Source organism: Balaenoptera ricei, chromosome 4 (genome assembly GCF_028023285.1).
Source record: "Balaenoptera ricei isolate mBalRic1 chromosome 4, mBalRic1.hap2, whole genome shotgun sequence".
Classification (NCBI taxonomy): Eukaryota; Metazoa; Chordata; class Mammalia; order Artiodactyla; family Balaenopteridae; genus Balaenoptera; species Balaenoptera ricei.
This window is the reverse complement of record NC_082642.1, coordinates 71,981,551-72,000,114: the sequence shown is the minus strand read 5'-3', so window position 1 is coordinate 72,000,114 and position 18,564 is coordinate 71,981,551. Positions and strand designations below refer to the sequence as shown.

General features: G+C 42.0%; 1 protein-coding gene and 1 long non-coding RNA gene across 2 annotated transcripts in view; one reads left to right on the top strand and one right to left on the bottom strand.

The window, feature by feature from the left end:
• Positions 1-18,564, bottom strand: part of LOC132365315 (uncharacterized) — a 796,238-nt gene that overhangs the window by 739,685 nt on the left and 37,989 nt on the right. The window lies entirely within an intron of this gene.
• Positions 15,906-16,660, top strand: LOC132365075 (RAD52 motif-containing protein 1-like). Its single transcript, XM_059921790.1, has 2 exons — positions 15,906-16,085; positions 16,466-16,660. The coding sequence occupies exons 1-2, from the start codon at positions 15,906-15,908 to the stop codon at positions 16,658-16,660; spliced, it is 375 nt and encodes a 124-aa protein (XP_059777773.1).

Here is an 18,564-nt window from a genome sequence, read left to right as displayed (position 1 = left end):
GCCGCAACTAGAGAAAGCCCTCGCACAGAAACGAAGACCCAACACAGCCCTAAATAAATAAATAAATAAATAAACCCAAAGTTTAAAAAAAAAAAAAATGACCTTCAGTTTAAAAAAAAAAAAGGTAAAAAATAAGAGTTACATTTGTGGATTCATAACAATTAATGGGTTATTAATTTTTTTAAAAAAAACCTCTGAGTAATCTTTTCTGCACACAAAAATTGCCTTAAAGGATATTTTTTAAAGCCACATTTAGAGGCATGCTTGGCAGTTAATTAATGAAAATACTTTGTTATTTTCAAATTTTGCATTATTTGTAATATTTTTCAACTTTTAATAATTTATAATATTGTGATTTCTTTTCTCAGTCTAAATAAGTACTCACTTTTGTACCTAAAAAAAAAAAAAAAAGCCACATTTAACAACATCCTTGGGAGCTTAGAGAGTGATTGGAGACAAAGAATTATGCTCCCAAAGAAAAGGCAGGAAAAACATGTACTTTATATAGCCCAGAATTGGCACTAAACAGGACATTTTCTCCTACCCTCTACTATCCTCCACTAAATGCAGGAGAAATGCTACAAGATAATGTGGGTGAAGCAACAGAGCAGAATTACTATGTATTGTTGAGTGCCTCCTCTGTGTTTAAAACTATGGGAAAATACAAAAGCATATGAAGTTTTTAATCTAGTAAGACAGGTAAGATGCAAAAACCTGAAACAATTAGAGAACAGAATGATTCAGTTCAATGAACAGTTATTGAGAGCCAACCTTGCAGGAGATACAGTGATTGGCTCCAGGGAGCAGGAGAGAGCTAGGCTCAAAAACAAACAATAAGCTTTATAATTAAGCGCTAAATTGTGTGTTGCAGAAGACAACTGAGAAGCATTCAGAGAGAGATACCAAAGTATACTGCAACAGCTGAGATTTATGGATGAGGTAACAATTGATCTGGGCTTTGAAGGATGGCAAGGACTGAAATACACAAAGGGGGGCAGGGCTGGAAGGGAGAGGTACTATGACCCTATTGTACAAAGGAAACAACAAAGAAGCCAGCAGAGAAGAGATGCATCACACTGAGTGGTAGTGGACTGAGTTTACGGAGCGATTTCTAAATTACATGAGACTAAAACAAAAGTTAGTCACTAGTGTAAGTTACTAAAGACTAGAACTAAAAACAATACTATCACTACCAAATATTGGGCGTAAGTGGCATAAAATAAGATAAATCATCATCTGTCACAGCAAGGAGCCAATAGATACTATGTAAACTTGCTTAATCCAAGAAAAAATATAAGCATGTATTATTAGACCTTTGAGGGTAAATAGGGAAGGAAAGATAAAGTTAAAATAGCTTGTCTCTGGGAATGAAACTAAAGATAAAGAGGGCTGCAGATCAGAGAATGCTGTTTCTCATCCTAAGCTCTTCTGCACTATTTGAGTTGATAACATGTGAATGCATTACTTAGGTCCAAATATGAACATTCAAGAGAAATAAACTTAGTTATTAGGCCACATTTGTTTGACTCAGAAACACATTTACTATGAAGGTAATAAAGCTTCAGCTTTGAGGCCCCTCACTTTACTGATCCCTTCCAAGGCCTATATCTAATTTTGTAATTAGATATTTTCTATTCTGTTTTCTTAGAGTCCCCCAAGTCATATAAGCTTCAGGCCCTGGATGACCCCAACTTGAACCGTGATCTTTTTCATTTCTTACAGTTCCTTAATGTCTAGAGGGAACCCAGTGTTCCTACCTTTGATGTCACTTTTAATCAAGGCACACGATCTTGGTTATGCTAATAAATAATTTTTACTCAAAATGAAAATTCCTACTTGATTCAGGAAGCAATATCAAAGCACCTAGATTTTTTAATTTTTATTATTTATTTATTATGTTTATTTTTGGCTGTGTTGGGTCTTCGTTTCTGTGTGAGGGCTTTCTCCAGTTGCGGCGAGTGGGGGCCACTCTTCATCGCGGTGCGCGGGCCTGTCACTATCGCGGCCTCTCTTGTTGCAGAGCACAGGCTCCAGACGCGCAGGCTCAGTAGTTGTGGCTCACGGGCCCAGTTGCTCCGCGGCATGTGGGATCTTCCCAGACCAGGGCTCGAACCCGTGTCCCCTGCATTGGCAGGCAGATTCTCAACCACTGCGCCACCAGGGAAGCCCAAGCACCTAGATTTTTAAACATGGAAATGATATGAGGGAAGTAGTGATTGATAAAATATTCCCTTGACGTAGCCGGATTGAGGCTGGGAGATACTAGAGGCAGAGGGACCAGCTGAGAGCTGTGGCGGTAACTGGCAGGTAAGATACGAAGGCGCAGACCCGGTGGTAAAAGAAAGGATGGAGAAAATGAGTGGATGAAAGTGGTAGTTTAAAATAGAATTGAACAGGCCTGCTTACCAGCTGAAGAGCTGCCCCACAAACAATAATAATCAGTTAGGATACTTCCAAATTACACGTTGGGATGGCACCTGATTCTTTACCCTTCCCTGGGTGGATTTCTCACGGACCTCAACTGAAAGTTTGACCAGTAAAACCAATTTGAATGAACACATCCTGCCAGTCAGTCAGTAACTCTAGCCAAAAATTTACAGATGGAATTCTATCATCGAAGTTTAAAACAGTAAACTTTCTTTTAATCGACACAATCATGAACTTTCTAGCCCTGGATGTATATTCATATTCTTGCACATAATTTCAGGAGCATGTGCTGACAGGAGAGGCTAATAAATGGATTCAGTTAAACCCCTGACAGCCCTATGGTTCAGGGTGTTCTCACTTAGACAGTTTATACAGTTTACACAGTTGCCCATATTCCTAATGCGGCAGATTGGTAACTAGTCCACATTCTGCAGGAACAGGCACATAACAAAATGGTTCTATGAGGGTCAAGCCATTTGGCAAAAAACAACAAGCTAAAGAATTTTGTGGGACTTCCCTGGTGGCGCAGTGGTTAGGAATCCACATGTCAGTGCAGGGGACATGGGTTTGAGCCCTGGTCCAGAAGATCCCACATGCCTCGGAGCAACGAATCCCACACGCCATAACTACTGAGCCTGCGCTCTAGAGCCCGTGAGCCACAACTACTGAAGCCCACGCACCTGGAGCCCGTGCTCCACAAGAGAAGCCACTGCAATGAGAAGCCCGTGCACCACAATGAAGATTAGCCCCCGCTTGCTGCAACTAGAGAAAGCCCACGCACAGCAACAAAGACCCAATGCAGCTGAAAATAAATAAATAAATTTATTTTTAAAAAAAAAAGAATTTTGTGAAGAACATCTAAATATGTCTTATTGTTCTTGCGAGCCAGTATAATTTAATATCTCCACAGTGTATTTGGGGTTGTGTGTATGTAATGCGGGGATTCTGAATACATCAACTGTCAGTCTTTGAATTTCTCTGTGGAAATAAGAAATTTAAAATCATGGCTGTATGCAGCCAAACCAGCATAGCTGACCTGGAAAGTGAAGTCAGTTAATGATGCACCTAGGTTGTTTCCTGATCGATTGATTCGACTGCTATACGTCTGGATAGACTAAATACAGCCAGGCCTGAAACTTGGTAGGAACCACTCTCTTTCATCCTCCATTCCCTGGCTTGGGGATTTTTTTCTCTTACAAATGCAGCCTGATGCTCTGCCCTTTTGTCTAAAAAAATGTATTAACTTTTTTGATGGGATAAGTAAGGACTAAAATTTCACTTAGTAATCAGAATGCCTACTGAGTATAGAAAGTGAGTTAAGAAGTGGAAATACAGAGCTAACTATGTATAGTGCCTTCCTGCAACAGCTCCAAAACTAGTGAGTAAGTTAGACAGACCACCAACCTGTGACAGCATCGTACAAGATGCCACATTCAGTTCTTTCACAGTATGTAAAAAGAGGGGAGTCCTCCGGTGCTTCCTTTCTGACATTTTCGCCCACCTCAATCTATTACATGTCCCGGCTCTCTTTATATCTTTCAGCTCATCCTCTCTGCTGGCTCTTTGCCATCATCACATTGTAAGCATGCTAATGTAGTCTCCTTCAAAAAAATAAAATAAAATAAATTTCTCTTGTAACCACTGCCCTTCACAACTCAAACTTCATTAAAAGCTATGTCTGGGGGGAGGAGAGAAGATGGCGGAAGAGTAAGACGCGGAGATCACCTTCCTTCCCACAGATACAGTAGAAATACATCTACACGTGGAACTGCTCCTATAGAACACCCACTGAACGCTGGCAGAAAACGTCAGACCTCCCAAAAGGCAAGAAACTCCCCCCGTACTTGGGTAGGGCAAAAGAAAAAAGAAATAACAGAGACAAAAGAATAGGGACGGCACCTGCACCAGTGGGAGGGAGCTGTGAAGGAGGAAAGATTTCCACGCACTAGGAGCCCCTTCGCGGGCAGAGACTGCGGGTGGCAGAGGGGGGAAGCTTCGGAGCCACGGAGGAGAGCGCAGCCACAGAGGTGCGGAGGGCAAAGCGGAGAGATTCCCGCACTTCCCGCACGGAGGCTCGGCGCTGACCAGCACTCACCAGCCCGAGAGGCTTGTCTGCTCAGCCGCCGGGGCGGGCGGGGCTGGGAGCTGAGGCTCGGGCTTCGGTCGGATCGCAGGGAGAGGACTGGGGTTGGCGGCGTGAACACAGCCTGAAGGGGTTAGTGCACCACAGCTAGCCGGGAGGGAGTCCGGGAAAAAGTCTGCAGCTGCCGAAGAGGCAAGAGACTTTTTCTTCCCTGTTTCCTGGTGCGCGAGGAGAGGGGATTCAGAGCGCCGCCTAAACGAACTTCAGAGACGGGCGCGAGCCGCAGCTAACAGCGCGGATCCCATAGCAACAGGGGCGCAGAGGGAAAAACGGAGAGATTCCCGCACAGAGGCTCGGCGCCGAGCAGCGCTCACCAGCCCGAGAGGCTTGTCTGCTCCCCCGCCGGGGCGGGCGGGGCTGGGAGCGGAGGCTCGGGCTTCGGTCGGATCGCAGGGAGAGGACTGGGGTTGGCGGCAGGGAGAGGACTGGGGTTGGCGGCGTGAACACAGCCTGAAGGGGTTGGCGCACCACAGCTGGCTGGGAGGGAGACCGGGAAAAAGTCTGCAGCTGCCGAAGAGGCCAGAGACTTTTTCTTGCCTCTTTGTTTCGCGGCGCGCAAGGAGAGGGGATTCAGAGCGCCGCCTAAACGAACTCCAGAAACTGGCGCGAGCCGCGGCGATCAGCGCGGACCCCAGAGACGGGCGTGAGACGCTGGGGCTGCTGCTGCCGCCTCCAAGAAGCCTGTGTGCGAGCACAGGTCACTCTCCACACCGCCCCTCCCGGGAGCCCGTGCAGCCCGCCACTGCCAGGGTCCCGTGATCCAGGGACAACATCCCCCGGGAGAACGCACTGTGCGCCTCAGGCTGCTGCAACGTCACGCCGGCCTCTGCCGCCGCAGGCTCGCCCTGCCTCCTCTGTACCCCTCCCTCCCCGCGGCCTGGGTGAGCCAGAGTCCCCGAAGCAGCTGCTCCTTTAACCCCGTCCTGTCTGGGCGGGGAACAGACGCCCTCAGGCGACCTACACGCAGAGGCGGGTCCAAATCCAAAGCTGATCCCCAGGAGCTGTGCGAACAGAGAAGAGGAGGGGAAATCTGTCCCAGCAGCCTCAGAAGAAGCGGATTAAAACTCCACAAACAACTTGATGTGCCTGCATCTGTTGAATACCTGAATAGACAACGAATCATCCCAAATTCAGGAGGTGGACTTTGGGAGCAGGATATATTAATTTTTCCCCTTTTCCTTTTTTTTTGTGAGTGTATATGTATATGCTTCTGGGGGAGATTTTGTCTGTATAGCTTTGCTTTACAATAGCTTTATTTTACTTCACTATATTATAGCTTCTTTCTTTCTTTCCTTTCTTTCTTTCTTTCTTTCCTTCCTTCCTTCCTTCCTTCCTTCCTCCTTCCTTCCTTCCTTCCTTCCTTCCTTTCTTTCTTTCTATTTTTTCTCCCTCTTACTCTGAGCCGTGTGGACGAAAGGCTCTTGGTGCTTCAGCCAGGCATCAGGGCCGTACCTCGGAGGTGGGAGAGCCAACTTCAGGACACTGGTCCACAAGAGACCTCCCAGCTCCACGTAATACCAAACGGCAAAAATCTCTCAGAGATCTCCATCTCAACATCAAGACCCAGCATCACTCAATGACCAGCAAGCTACAGTGCTGAACACCCTATGCCAAACAACTAGCAAGACAGGAACACAGCCTCATCCATTAGCAGAGAGGCTGCCTAAAATCATAATAAGGCCACAGACACCCCAAAATACACCACCAGACGTGGACGTGCCCACCAGAAAGACAAGATCCAGCCTCATCCACCAGAGCTCAGGCACTAGTTCCCTCCACCAGGAAGCCTACACAACCCACTGAACCAACCTTAGCCACTGGGGACAGATACCAAAAACAACGGGAACTACAAACCTGCAACCTGTGATAAGGAGACCCCAAACACAGTAAGATAAGCAAAATGAGACGACAGAAAAACACACAGCAGATGAAGGAGCAGGGTCAAAACACACTAGACTTAACAAATGAAGAGGAAATAGGTAGTCTACCTGAAAAAGAATTCAGAATAATGATAGTAAGGATGATCCAAAATCTTGGAAATAGAATAGACAAAATGCAAGAAGCATTTAACAAGGACGTAGAAGAACTAAAGAGGAATCAAGCAATGATGAAAAACACAATAAATGAAATTAAAAATACTCTAGATGGGATCAATAGCAGAATAACTGAGGCAGAAGAAAGGATAAGTGACCTGGAAGATAAAATGGTGGAAATAACTACTGCAGAGCAGGATAAAGAAAAAAGAATGAAAAGAACTGAGGACAGTCTCAGAGACCTCTGGGACAGCATTAAACGCACCAACATTCGAATTATAGGGGTCCCAGAAGAAGAAGAGAAAAAGAAAGGGACTGAGAAAATATTTGAAGAGATTATAGTTGAAAACTTCCCTAATATGGGAAAGGAAATAGTTAATCAAGTCCTGGAAGCACAGAGAGTCCCATACAGGATAAACCCAAGGAGAAACACGCCAAGACACATATTAATCAAACTGTCAAAAATTAAATATAAGGAAAACATATTAAAGGCAGCAAGGGAAAAAAAACAAATAACACACAAGGGAATCCCCATAAGGTTAACATCTGATCTTTCAGCAGAAACTCTGCAAGCCAGAAGGGAGTGGCAAGATATACTTAAAGTCATGAAGGAGAAGAACCTACAACCAAGATTACTCTACCCAGCAAGGATCTCATTCAAATGTGATGGAGAAATTAAAACCTTTACAGACAAGCAAAAGCTGAGAGAGTTCAGCACTACCAAACCAGCTTTACAACAAATGCTAAAGGAACTTCTCTAGGCAAGAAACACAAGAGAAGGAAAACACCTACAATAACAAACCCAAAACATTTAAGAAAATGGGAATAGGAACATTCATATCGATAATTACCTTGAATGTAAATGGATTAAATGCTCCCACCAAAAGACACAGGCTGGCTGAATGGATACAAAAACAAGACCCATATATATGCTGTCTACAAGAGACCCACTTCAGACCTAGAGACACATACAGACTGAAAGTGAAGGGATGGAAAAAGATATTCCATGCAAATGGAAATCAAAAGAAAGCTGGAGTAGCAATTCTCATATCAGACAAAATAGACTTTAAAATAAAGACTATTACAAGAGACAAAGAAGGACACTATATAATGATCAAGGGATCGATCCAAGAGGAAGGTATAACAATTGTAAATATTTATGCACCCAACATAGGAGCACCTCAATACATAAGGCAAGTACTAACAGCCATAAAAGGGGAAATCGACAGCAACACAATCATAGTAGGGGACTTTAACACCCCACTTTCACCAATGGACAGATCATCCAAAATGAAAATAAATAAGGAAACACAAGCTTTAAATGATACATTAAACAAGATGGACTTAATTGATATTTATAGGACATTCCACCCAAAAACAACAGAATACACATTTTTCTCAAGTGCTCATGGAACATTCTCCAGGATAGATCATATCTTGGGTCACAAATCAAACCTTGGTAAATTTAAGAAAATTGAAATCGTATCAAGTATCTTTTCCGACCACAACGCTATGAGACTAGATATCAATTACAGGAAAAGATCTGTAAAAAATACAAACACATGGAGGCTACACAATACATTACTTAATAATGAAGTGATTACTGAAGAAATCAAAGGGGAAATCAAAAAATACCTAGAAATAAATGACAATGGAGATACGACGACCCAAAACCTATGGGACGCAGCAAAAGCAGTGCTAAGAGGGAAGTTTATAGCAATACAAGCCTACCTCAAGAAACAGGAAACATCTCGAATAAACAACCTAACCTTGCACCTAAAGCAATTAGAGAAAGAAGAACAAAAAAACCCCAAAGCCAGCAGAAGGAAAGAAATTATAAAGATCAGGTCAGAAATAAATGAAAAAGAAATGAAGGAAACAATAGCAAAAATCAATGAAACTAAAAGCTGGTTCTTTGAGAAGATAAACAAAATTGATAAACCATTAGCCAGACTCATCAAGAGAAAAAGGGAGAAGACTCAGATCAATAGAATTAGAAATGAAAAAGGAGAAATAACCACTGACACTGCAGAAATACAAACGATCATGAGAGATTACTACAAGCAACTCTATGCCAATAAAATGGACAACCTGGAAGAAATGGACAGATTCTTAGAAATGCACAAACTGCCGAGACTGAACCAGGAAGAAATAGAAAATATGAACAGACCAATCACAAGCACTGAAATTGAAACTGTGATTAAAAACCTTCCAACAAACAAAAGCCCAGGACCAGATGGCTTCACAGGTGAATTCTATCAAACATTTAGAGAAGAGCTAACACCTATCCTTCTCAAACTCTTCCAAAATATTGCAGAGGGAGGAACACTCCCAAACTCATTCTACGAGGCCACCATCACCCTGATACCAAAACCAGACAAAGATGTCACAAAGAAAGAAAACTACAGGCCAATATCACTGATGAACATAGATGCAAAAATCCTCAACAAAATACTAGCAAACAGAATCCAACAGCACATTAAAAGGATCATACACCATGATCAAGTGGGGTTTATCCCAGGAATGCAAGGATTCTTCAATATACGCAAATCAATCAATGTGATACACCATATTAACAAATTGAAGGAGAAAAACCATATGATCATCTCAATAGATGCAGAGAAAGCTTTCGACAAAATTCAACACCCATTTATGATAAAAGCCCTGCAGAAAGTAGGCATAGAGGGAACTTTCCTCAACATAATAAAGGCCATATATGACAAACCCACAGCCAACATTGTCCTCAATGGTGAAAAACTGAAACCATTTCCACTAAGATCAGGAACAAGACAAGGTTGCCCACTCTCACCACTATTATTCAACATAGTTTTGGAAGTGTTAGCCACAGCAATCAGAGAAGACAAAGAAATAAAAGGAATCCAAATCGGAAAAGAAGAAGTAAAGCTGTCACTATTTGCAGATGACATGATACTATACATAGAGAATCCTAAAGAGGCTACCAGAAAACTCCTAGAGCTAATCAATGAATTTGGTAAAGTAGCAGGATACAAAATTAATGCACAGAAATCGCTTGCATTTCTATACACTAATGACGAAAAATCTGAAAGGGAAATTAAGAAAACACTCCCGTTTACCATTGCAACAAAAAGAATAAGATATCTAGGAATAAACCTACCTAAGGAGACAAAAGACCTGTATGCAGAAAATTATAAGACACTGATGAAAGAAATTAAAGATGATACAAATAGATGGAGAGATATACCATGTTCCTGGATTGGAAGAATCAACATTGTGAAAATGACTCTACTACCCAAAGCAATCTACAGATTCAATGCAATCCCTATCAAACTACCACTGGCATTTTTCACAGAACTAGAACAAAAAATTTCACAATTTGTATGGAAACACAAAAGACCCCGAATAGCCAAAGCAATCTTGAGAACGAAAAATGGAGCTGGGGGAATCAGGCTCCCTGACTTCAGACTATACTACAAAGCTTCAGTAATCAAGACAGTTTGGTACTGGCACAAAAACAGAAATATAGATCAATGGAACAGGATAGAAAGCCCAGAGATAAACCCACACACATATGGTCACCTTATCTTTGATAAAGGAGGCAAGCATATACAGTGGAGAAAAGACAGCCTCTTCAATAAGTGGTGCTGGGAAAATTGGACAGGTACATGTAAAAGTATGAAATTAGAACACTCCCTGACACCATGCACAAAAATAAACTCCAAATGGATTAAAGACCTAAGTGTAAGGCCAGACACTATCAAACTCTTAGAGGAAAACATAGGCAGAACACTCTATGACATACATCACAGCAAGATTCTTTTTGACCCAGCTCCCAGAGAAATGGAAATAAGAACACAAATAAACAAATATGACCTAATGAAACTTAAAAGCTTTTGCACAGCAAAGGAAACCATAAACAAGACCAAAAGACAACCCTTAGAATGGGAGAAAATATTTGCAAATGAAGCAACTGACAAAGGATTAATCTCCAAGATTTACAAGCAGCTCATGCAGCTCAATAACAAAAAAACGAACAACCCAATCCAAAAATGGGCAGAAGACCTAAATAGACATTTCTCCAAAGAAGATATACAGATGGCCTACAGACACATGAAAGAATGCTCAACATCATTAATCATTAGAGAAATGCAAATCAAAACTACAATGAGATATCATCTCACACCGGTCAGAATGGCCATCATCAAAAAATCTAGAAACAATAAATGCTGGAGAGGGTGTGGAGGAAAGGGAACACTCTTGCACTGTTGGTGGGAATGTAAATTGATACAGCCACTATGGAGAACAGTATGGAGGTTCCTTAAAAAACTACAAATAGAACTACCATACGACCCAGCAATTCCACTACTGGGCATATACCCTGAGAAAACCATAGGTCAAAAATTGTCATGTACCACAATGTTCATTGCAGCTCTATTTACAATAGCCAGGACATGGAAGCAACCTAAATGTCCATCGACAGACGAATGGATAAAGAAGATGTGGCTCATATATACAATGGAATATTACTCAGCCATAAAAAGAAATGAAATGGAGGTATTTGTAATGAGGTGGATGGAGTTAGAGTCTGTCATACAGAGTGAAGTAAGTCAGAAAGAGAAAAACAAATACAGTATGCTAACACATATATACGGAATCTAAGGAAAAAAAAAAAAAAGGCCATGAAGAACCTAGTGGCAAGACGGGAATAAAGACACAGACCTACTAGAGAATGGACTTGAGGATATGGGGAGGGGGTGGGGTGAGATGTGACAGGGTAAGAGAGTGTCATGGACATATATACACTACCAAATGTAAAATAGATAGCTAGTGGGAAGCAGCCGCATAGCCCAGGGAGATCAGCTCGGTGCTTTGTGACCACCTAGAGGGGTGGGATGGGGAGGGTGGGAGGGAGGGAGATGCAAGAGGGAAGAGAAATGGGAACATATTGTATATGTATAACTGATTCACTTTGTTATAAAGCAGAAGCTAACACACTATTGTAAGGCAATTATACTTCAATAAAGATGTTTAAAAAAAAAAAAAAAAAAAAAAAAAAGCTATGTCTGACACAAGTAACAAATGTTGGCGAGATGTGGAGAAAAGGGAATCCTCCTACACTGTTGGTGGGAATGTAAATTTGTGTAGCCAGTGTGGAAAACAGTATGAAGGTTTCTCAAAAAACTAAAAATAGAACTACCATATGATCCAGCAATTCCACTCCTAGGTATGTATCCAAAAAAAACCAAAAAACACTAATTCAAAAAGATATGTGCACCCAAATGTTCATAGCAGCATTATTTACAATTGCCAAGATATGGAAGCAAGCTAAGTGTCCATCAACAGATGAATGGATAAAGAAGATGTGGTATGTATATACAATGGAATACTCCTTAGCCATAAAGAACAAAATTTTGCCATTTGCAGCAACATGGATGGACTTAGAGGGCATTATGCTAAGTGAAATAAGTCAGACAGAGAAAGACAAAAACTGTATGATATCATTTATATGTGGAATCTAAAAAATACAATCTAGCGAATATAACAAAACAAGAAGCAGACTCACAGATATAGAGAACAAACTAGTGGTTACCAGTGGGTGGGGGGCAGTATAGGGGTGGGAGAGTGGGAGGTACAAACTATCAGGTGTAAGATAGGCTCAAAGATGTACTGTACCACATGGGGAATATAGCCAATATTTTGTAATAACTGTAAATGTAAAGTAACCTTTAAAAATTGTATAAAAAAATTTTTTTAAAAAGCTATGTCCAATCACTGCCCCCTCAGCCTCACCATCTACTCCCTTCTCAGCCACGGCAGTTTCACACCTGCCCCTACTTCTCCCAAGGAACCACTCCTGCCCAGATGGCTAGTGATCTCTCTAGGCCAAATTGAGTGGTTTTTGTTTCCGTGATCTCTTAGCTGCTTTCAATACTGTTCAACTCTCCCACTACTCTTAACTTCCTTGCAAAAAAAACAAAAGGAAAAAGATTTTTTTTTTGTTTTTTACTCTTCTCTGGCTACTTCTTCTCAATGTCTTTTGCTGGCTTTTTTTTTTTTTTTTTTAAAGTATTAGTTTAATATGATCCCTGGGTTTGTTTTCTGGCTCTCTTCTCTTCTCCTTATACACACTCTCCCAGGGATGTCATCCTCTCCAATAGATTCAATAACCATTTACGTGTGAATGACTATCATAGTCTAGCTCTCCTGCTAAGTTTTAGAACCTTAGATCCAATAAGCATCACCATCTGGCTCTTCCAGAAGCTACCTAAGCTCAACATGTCTAAAACCAGACTCATCTCTCTGCTCAAACTTGTTCTCTCTCCTGGGTTTACCATCTTGTTGGATAAAGCCAAAGTCTACTTAGCTTTGTTATTCTGAAGGACACCAGCACCAGTGTAGGTAAAGTGTTCAATATCTCAAGAGTTGTATACTTATTTATCCCTATTCTGATCTAATTAGTGCAGATTCACCCTTTTCACCCTACTGTTCATGTGACTTTAAATGTCAATCATGTTAGATACATAAAATGTCTCATTAACTACTTTGGAAGATACATAACAAACCTAAATGGTACATAAAACGTTCAACAAAATACTTCAGGAGATATTAGTAACATTCAATCCCTTGCTGAAGTGCCACTAAAAATCCAAATCAATATCTTTTAGGGACCAGAAGGATTAGATGGACCCCAGTTTGGGATACCCTGACATTACCCTAGAAAGATTTACTCACATGTAATCACATACACTGTATTTTATAAAGTAGATCTATGCCCAACTTCTGTTCTTCCTTATATATTGGGCAATTAAGGTTGAGTAATAAGTATTGCCAGGGTCAATCAGGCAAACACAGAGCGAAGGATGGCACAAGTGTTGAGCTTCCCTGCTTTCTGAGACTTTCTTCAACTGCAACATGGGGTAGTAATACCTACCTCACATGAATGTTGGAAGAATTTAATGAGACAATGTGCACAAAATGCCTGGCATAGGCTGGATGCTCAAAAATTTCAACAAAAAACATATTTATTTTTAAAAATTTCCCACCATTCTCTTTCTTTTCCCCACAGTTTTGAGGCAACTGAAGCCTTCTGGTACAGAATGAAATATCTAGAAAAATCCAATATGATTCCAGATGAGAAATGTTCCAGTAGACCTGTAAGAGATTAAATTTGGCTTAAAATTATTTCACACATTTCAAGTGTCCTAGACTGAAGTTCTCAGGTGTATGGACCCAAACCCCTAGGGTACCACCTCAAGAGTGGCCCTGACTGCTTAAGGCCCTCAAAATTCTCATTGGTGAGATTAAATTAAATGGCCAGAAGCAGTGAGGACTGGCTTACCCTCCAGAGGTAACTGTAGCTCATATATGAAATTCTCACAAAGCCCCAGAACAAAGGAGAAGAAAAAGCAAGTGGAGAATATTATCAGCTATCTCCTCTAAAAACTCCTGGCTTTCTTTCAAAACAACAACAAACTGAAAAGAAAGTTTGTGCAATGGGGGATGGGGAAGGGGGTGGGGATGGGGGAAGCAGTTGTCTAATCCTAGGAAGAAAGAGGCATTGTTTAAATCGGGGGCTGGGGGCGAGGGTGAGGTGGAGGGGAGCAACCCTCACTAGACTCCCCATGAAAGAGGAAGAACCAAGCTGAGCATAACTTATGAAACCCCACGTTGCAGGTGCTAGTCCAGCTACCAGCCACCAGCAGCCCTCACAAGGAGCCGGAGACTCTCGGCAAAGATGCCCTTCACAATTTCTTTAGTGGAGCCCTGACAGGAAGCTCCCATAGAATAGGCTGCAAGATATAATTGGGCCTACAATCCCAACATGATGAATATGTTTTTAGTATAGTCACTGGCAGCGTAGACCTCCCGGTATCTCCCCTTCACTGCAAGAACCCAGGCCTGACTTTTTTCCACGGCAACCACCTTCAAGCTGGGGTACACATATACCCCTGTAGGTACATAGAGACTTTTCCAAGAGGTGCACAGAAAGGTTTTAAGATCATCAATTTCGTCAACTTCTATCAGTACTATCCGGCTGAGAAAGAGCTTGATATCAAGATGACATCTTCATCTCCCTGTCTTCTACTTTACTAAAGAAATGCACACCCCCAAAAAAGAAGGAATTATTCAGCCATAAAAAAGAAGGAAATCTTGCCATTGGCAACAACATGGACAGACCTTGAGGGCATTATGCTAAGTGAATAAGTCAGACAAAGAAAGACAAATACCATATGATCTCACTTATATGTGGAAACTAAAAATATACAAAACAAAAAACCAAACTCATAGTTACAGAGAACAGATTGGTGGTTGCCAGAGGTGGGAGTGAGGGTGGAGAAAATGAGTGAAGGTGGTCAAAGGGTACAAACTTCCAATTATAAGATAAATAACTCCTGGGGATGTACAGCATGGTGACTGTAGTTAATAATACTATACTGTATATTTGAAAGTTGCTAAGAGAGTACATCTTAAAAGTTCTCATCACAAGAAAAACAAGTGTAACTATATGTGATCGTGGATGTTAACCAGACTTACTTGGTGGTCACCTCATAATACATACAAACATCACATTATTATATTTGCACCTGAAACTAACATAATGCTATATGTCAATTATACCTCAATTTTAAAAATTAGACAATATAGACAAGCAGAAATATAATAAATAAGTAAATAAGTAAAATTTCCACTACCCAGAAAAAAAAGCAGAAAGAAATGCATACCTTATACCTGTTCCCAATCCTGCAGTACACTGACCTGAGGCACGAACATATGCAGAGCAAAGACTCAAGTCTTAGAACAGGTATAGAGGAAGCAAATAATTTTAATGACTTGAAATAAATACCTTTGCTAGTCAGGTGGTGTCTTAGTTCAGGCTGCTGTAATATCATATCATAGATTAGGTGCTTTATAAACAACAGAATTCATTTCTTACAGTTCTGGAGGCTGGCAGTCCAAGATCAAGGCACCAGCAAACACAGTGTCTGGTGTGAGCCTGCTTTGGTTCACAGATGGCCATCTTTTCACAACGTCCTAACATGGCAGGAGGAGTGAGGGTTTTCTTTGGGGTCTCTCTTATAAGGACTCTAATATCATTCCTGAAGCTTCCAGCCTCATGACCTAATCACCTCCCAAAGGCACCACTTCAAAATACGATTACACTGGAGATTAGGTTTCAACGTATGAATTGCGGAGGGCAGTGGGGGAGACACACAGACATTCAGGCTACAGAACATGGCTTCTTATTTCTTGCTGGCCAAAGGATCAAAGTAGTATCTAATCACAGATGCTTTTTGGCAAGCCCAAGATGAGATCTTCGGCAAATGATTCGTAAGGAGATAAAGAATGAAAAGCAGCAAACGAGAAACGTGAAGATGATATTGCTATTAAAAACACTGCTTCCAAGGCTGGTGGTGTTGGTACCTTTTGTGGTTCCCATCGTGGGTGACAAAACCTTGCTGGTGTGGGAGCTGAGCTCTGGACCCACGGCCGAGGCCTTGCAAGTGAGCCGAGCCGGGGCGGAGGGAGGGATGGAGGAAGCCACCCCGCGCCCCAGTAACTGGGCGCCCCGCGGTACTGCTTCAGCACCTCATCTGTCTGTGGTCTCCTCTGAGAGGAATCTTAGTTCTAGAGCCGACCTGAGCAGTCAGCTCGCCCCCACAGAGTTTTGAGAGGTAGTTCCCAACAGACGGCATTGCCTCCTAATGCTTCTCAATGCTTAGGATTTCAGAGGGAAACTTGTTCCTGAAATGAGACGTGTTTGGAGTTGCAGGCTCACCACAGTTGCCTGCGGCGAAGCGCTGGGGGAATATAAGGGAACGGGCGGTTTGGCTTCCTGGGCATGAAATTTCCTGCACTTACTTAGCATGGGACCACCCTACAGCATTCTCTGTTCACAGTCTTCTCCCAGTTTGGCCTTCTGTATTCGGTCCGAGTCTTCCCAAACGCAGCAGTGGCCGGTCCTGGGTTCTATGCCATCATCAAGTTTTATTCAGCAAGGGATGCCCACAGAGCCCAAAAGGCATGCGACCAGAAGCAGCTTTTTCAGACATCTCCAGTGAAGAATTCTCAATCGTAATCCTTTGACAAGAGTTGAAGATTCTCATCTTTTTAAATTGCCAGCATTAAAATATTTAGACATGGGAACAACACAAGTGTCACTTACAACAATTGAAAGCATCCTCATGATGACCCTTGAATTGGAAAAACTCCCCTCAGGTGTGAATATTTCCAAATACAGAAGAATTGCCGCTTCATCAATCAGCCATGTAATGGCGAAAAATCAACCATTTTGAGGATCAACTGTGCACCCAGCACTAGACTGATATTATACTTAGTCATATGACTACTCTGTAAGGAGGTGGGTCAAAAAGGATCTTGCTGTGATTCATGTCATAGAGTATTCTGCGTACAAATTGAAGGAGAAAAACCATATCATCATCTCAATAGATGCAGAGAAAGCGTTTGACAAAATTAAACTCCCATTTATGATAAAAACCCTGCAGAAAGTAGGCATAGAGGGAACTTTCCTCAACATAATAAAGGCCATATATGACAAACCCACAGCCAACATCGTCCTCAATGGTGAAAAACTGAAACCATGTCCACTAAGATCAGGAAAAAGACAAGGTTGCCCACTCTCACCACTATTATTCAACATAGTTTTGGAAGTTTTAGCCACAGCAATCAGAGAAGAAAAAGAAATAAAAGGAATCCAAATCAGAAACGAAGAAGTAAAGCTGTCATTGTTTGCAGATGACATGATACTCTACATAAAGAATCCTTGAGATTGGAGTCATTGGGAGATTTAGGAGTCATAGGAGTCATCCTATGAGATGATGACTACCATAATCCCCATTTTACAGATGAGAAAATTGAGTCATAAAGCTAATAAATGACAGACCTGGGTTCAAACCCAGGTAGTCTGGCTCCAGAATCTCTACTCTTAACCACTTTGTTGTATTACCACCAATGAGATGGGGAGAGGGACATGTTGCTGTAAAGAAGATGGAATAAAGATGGGAGAAGAGTAGATGTTAAGGAATTAAATAATGGGGTAAAAAATGGAGAAGGAAAAAATAAGGGCAATTAAAGGTAAAAGACTGGAGGAGAGGGAAAAATAGTAAGAAGGAGAATGAAGATAAGGAATCATGGACAAACAAAAGGTGGAAACAGAAAGTCAGTCTATGTGGATTGGGGAGATAAGGAGGATCCAGGAAGACCTGAAGAAAGGCTGCCATGTCAGGCAGGATGCAGAGAACAAATGAGGAAAGGCGATTCTTACATGATGGTGAAGGCGCCGTTGTAGGTGTTAGGTTCTGGCTCAGGCACTCTGTGGAGCTTCTTCTTTGGGCTGAGAACAACGCACGACAGTGTCTCATTTTTGCAGCTACAGAGCTCACATATGCTGATGTTTGTGGTGGCATTCTGTTCTGGCTGCTTCTTTTCTGGGGTATATTTTACACCAGGAATAACTGTGGATACTGAATACTGAGTCGAAGGAAAAATAACTGTCTCAGATGGCCTTGGTTGCTGAGATATGTTAACTCCTAGGTCCACAGGTGGAACTGTGACTTGAGTCAGGTGTGGTTGTGCAAGTGTCACCTCAGGGTGTTTTGGAGGGGGAGCTGTAGTCTGCCGTAGGGATGTAGAATGTCCAACCTCCATAGTGGGTTCTGGAGTTGTGGTTTGCTCTAGGTCCACATGATGAACTGTGACACTGGATGATGTTGAATGCTGACCTTGATCCTCACTTGGGGTTGGAACTGTCACCTCCTGCAGGAATGGAGATTAAACTACAACCTCCTGAGGTGCCTCTGGAGGCTGAGTTGGGGTCTCCTGCATAATTGGAGAATGTACAGTCTCCATATTGGATCCTGCAGTAACGGTAAGTTCCACATCCATAGGTTGAATTGTGACTTGAGTCAGGCTTGGCTGTGCAAGTGTCACCTCAGGGTGTTTTGGAGGGGGAGCTGTAGTCTG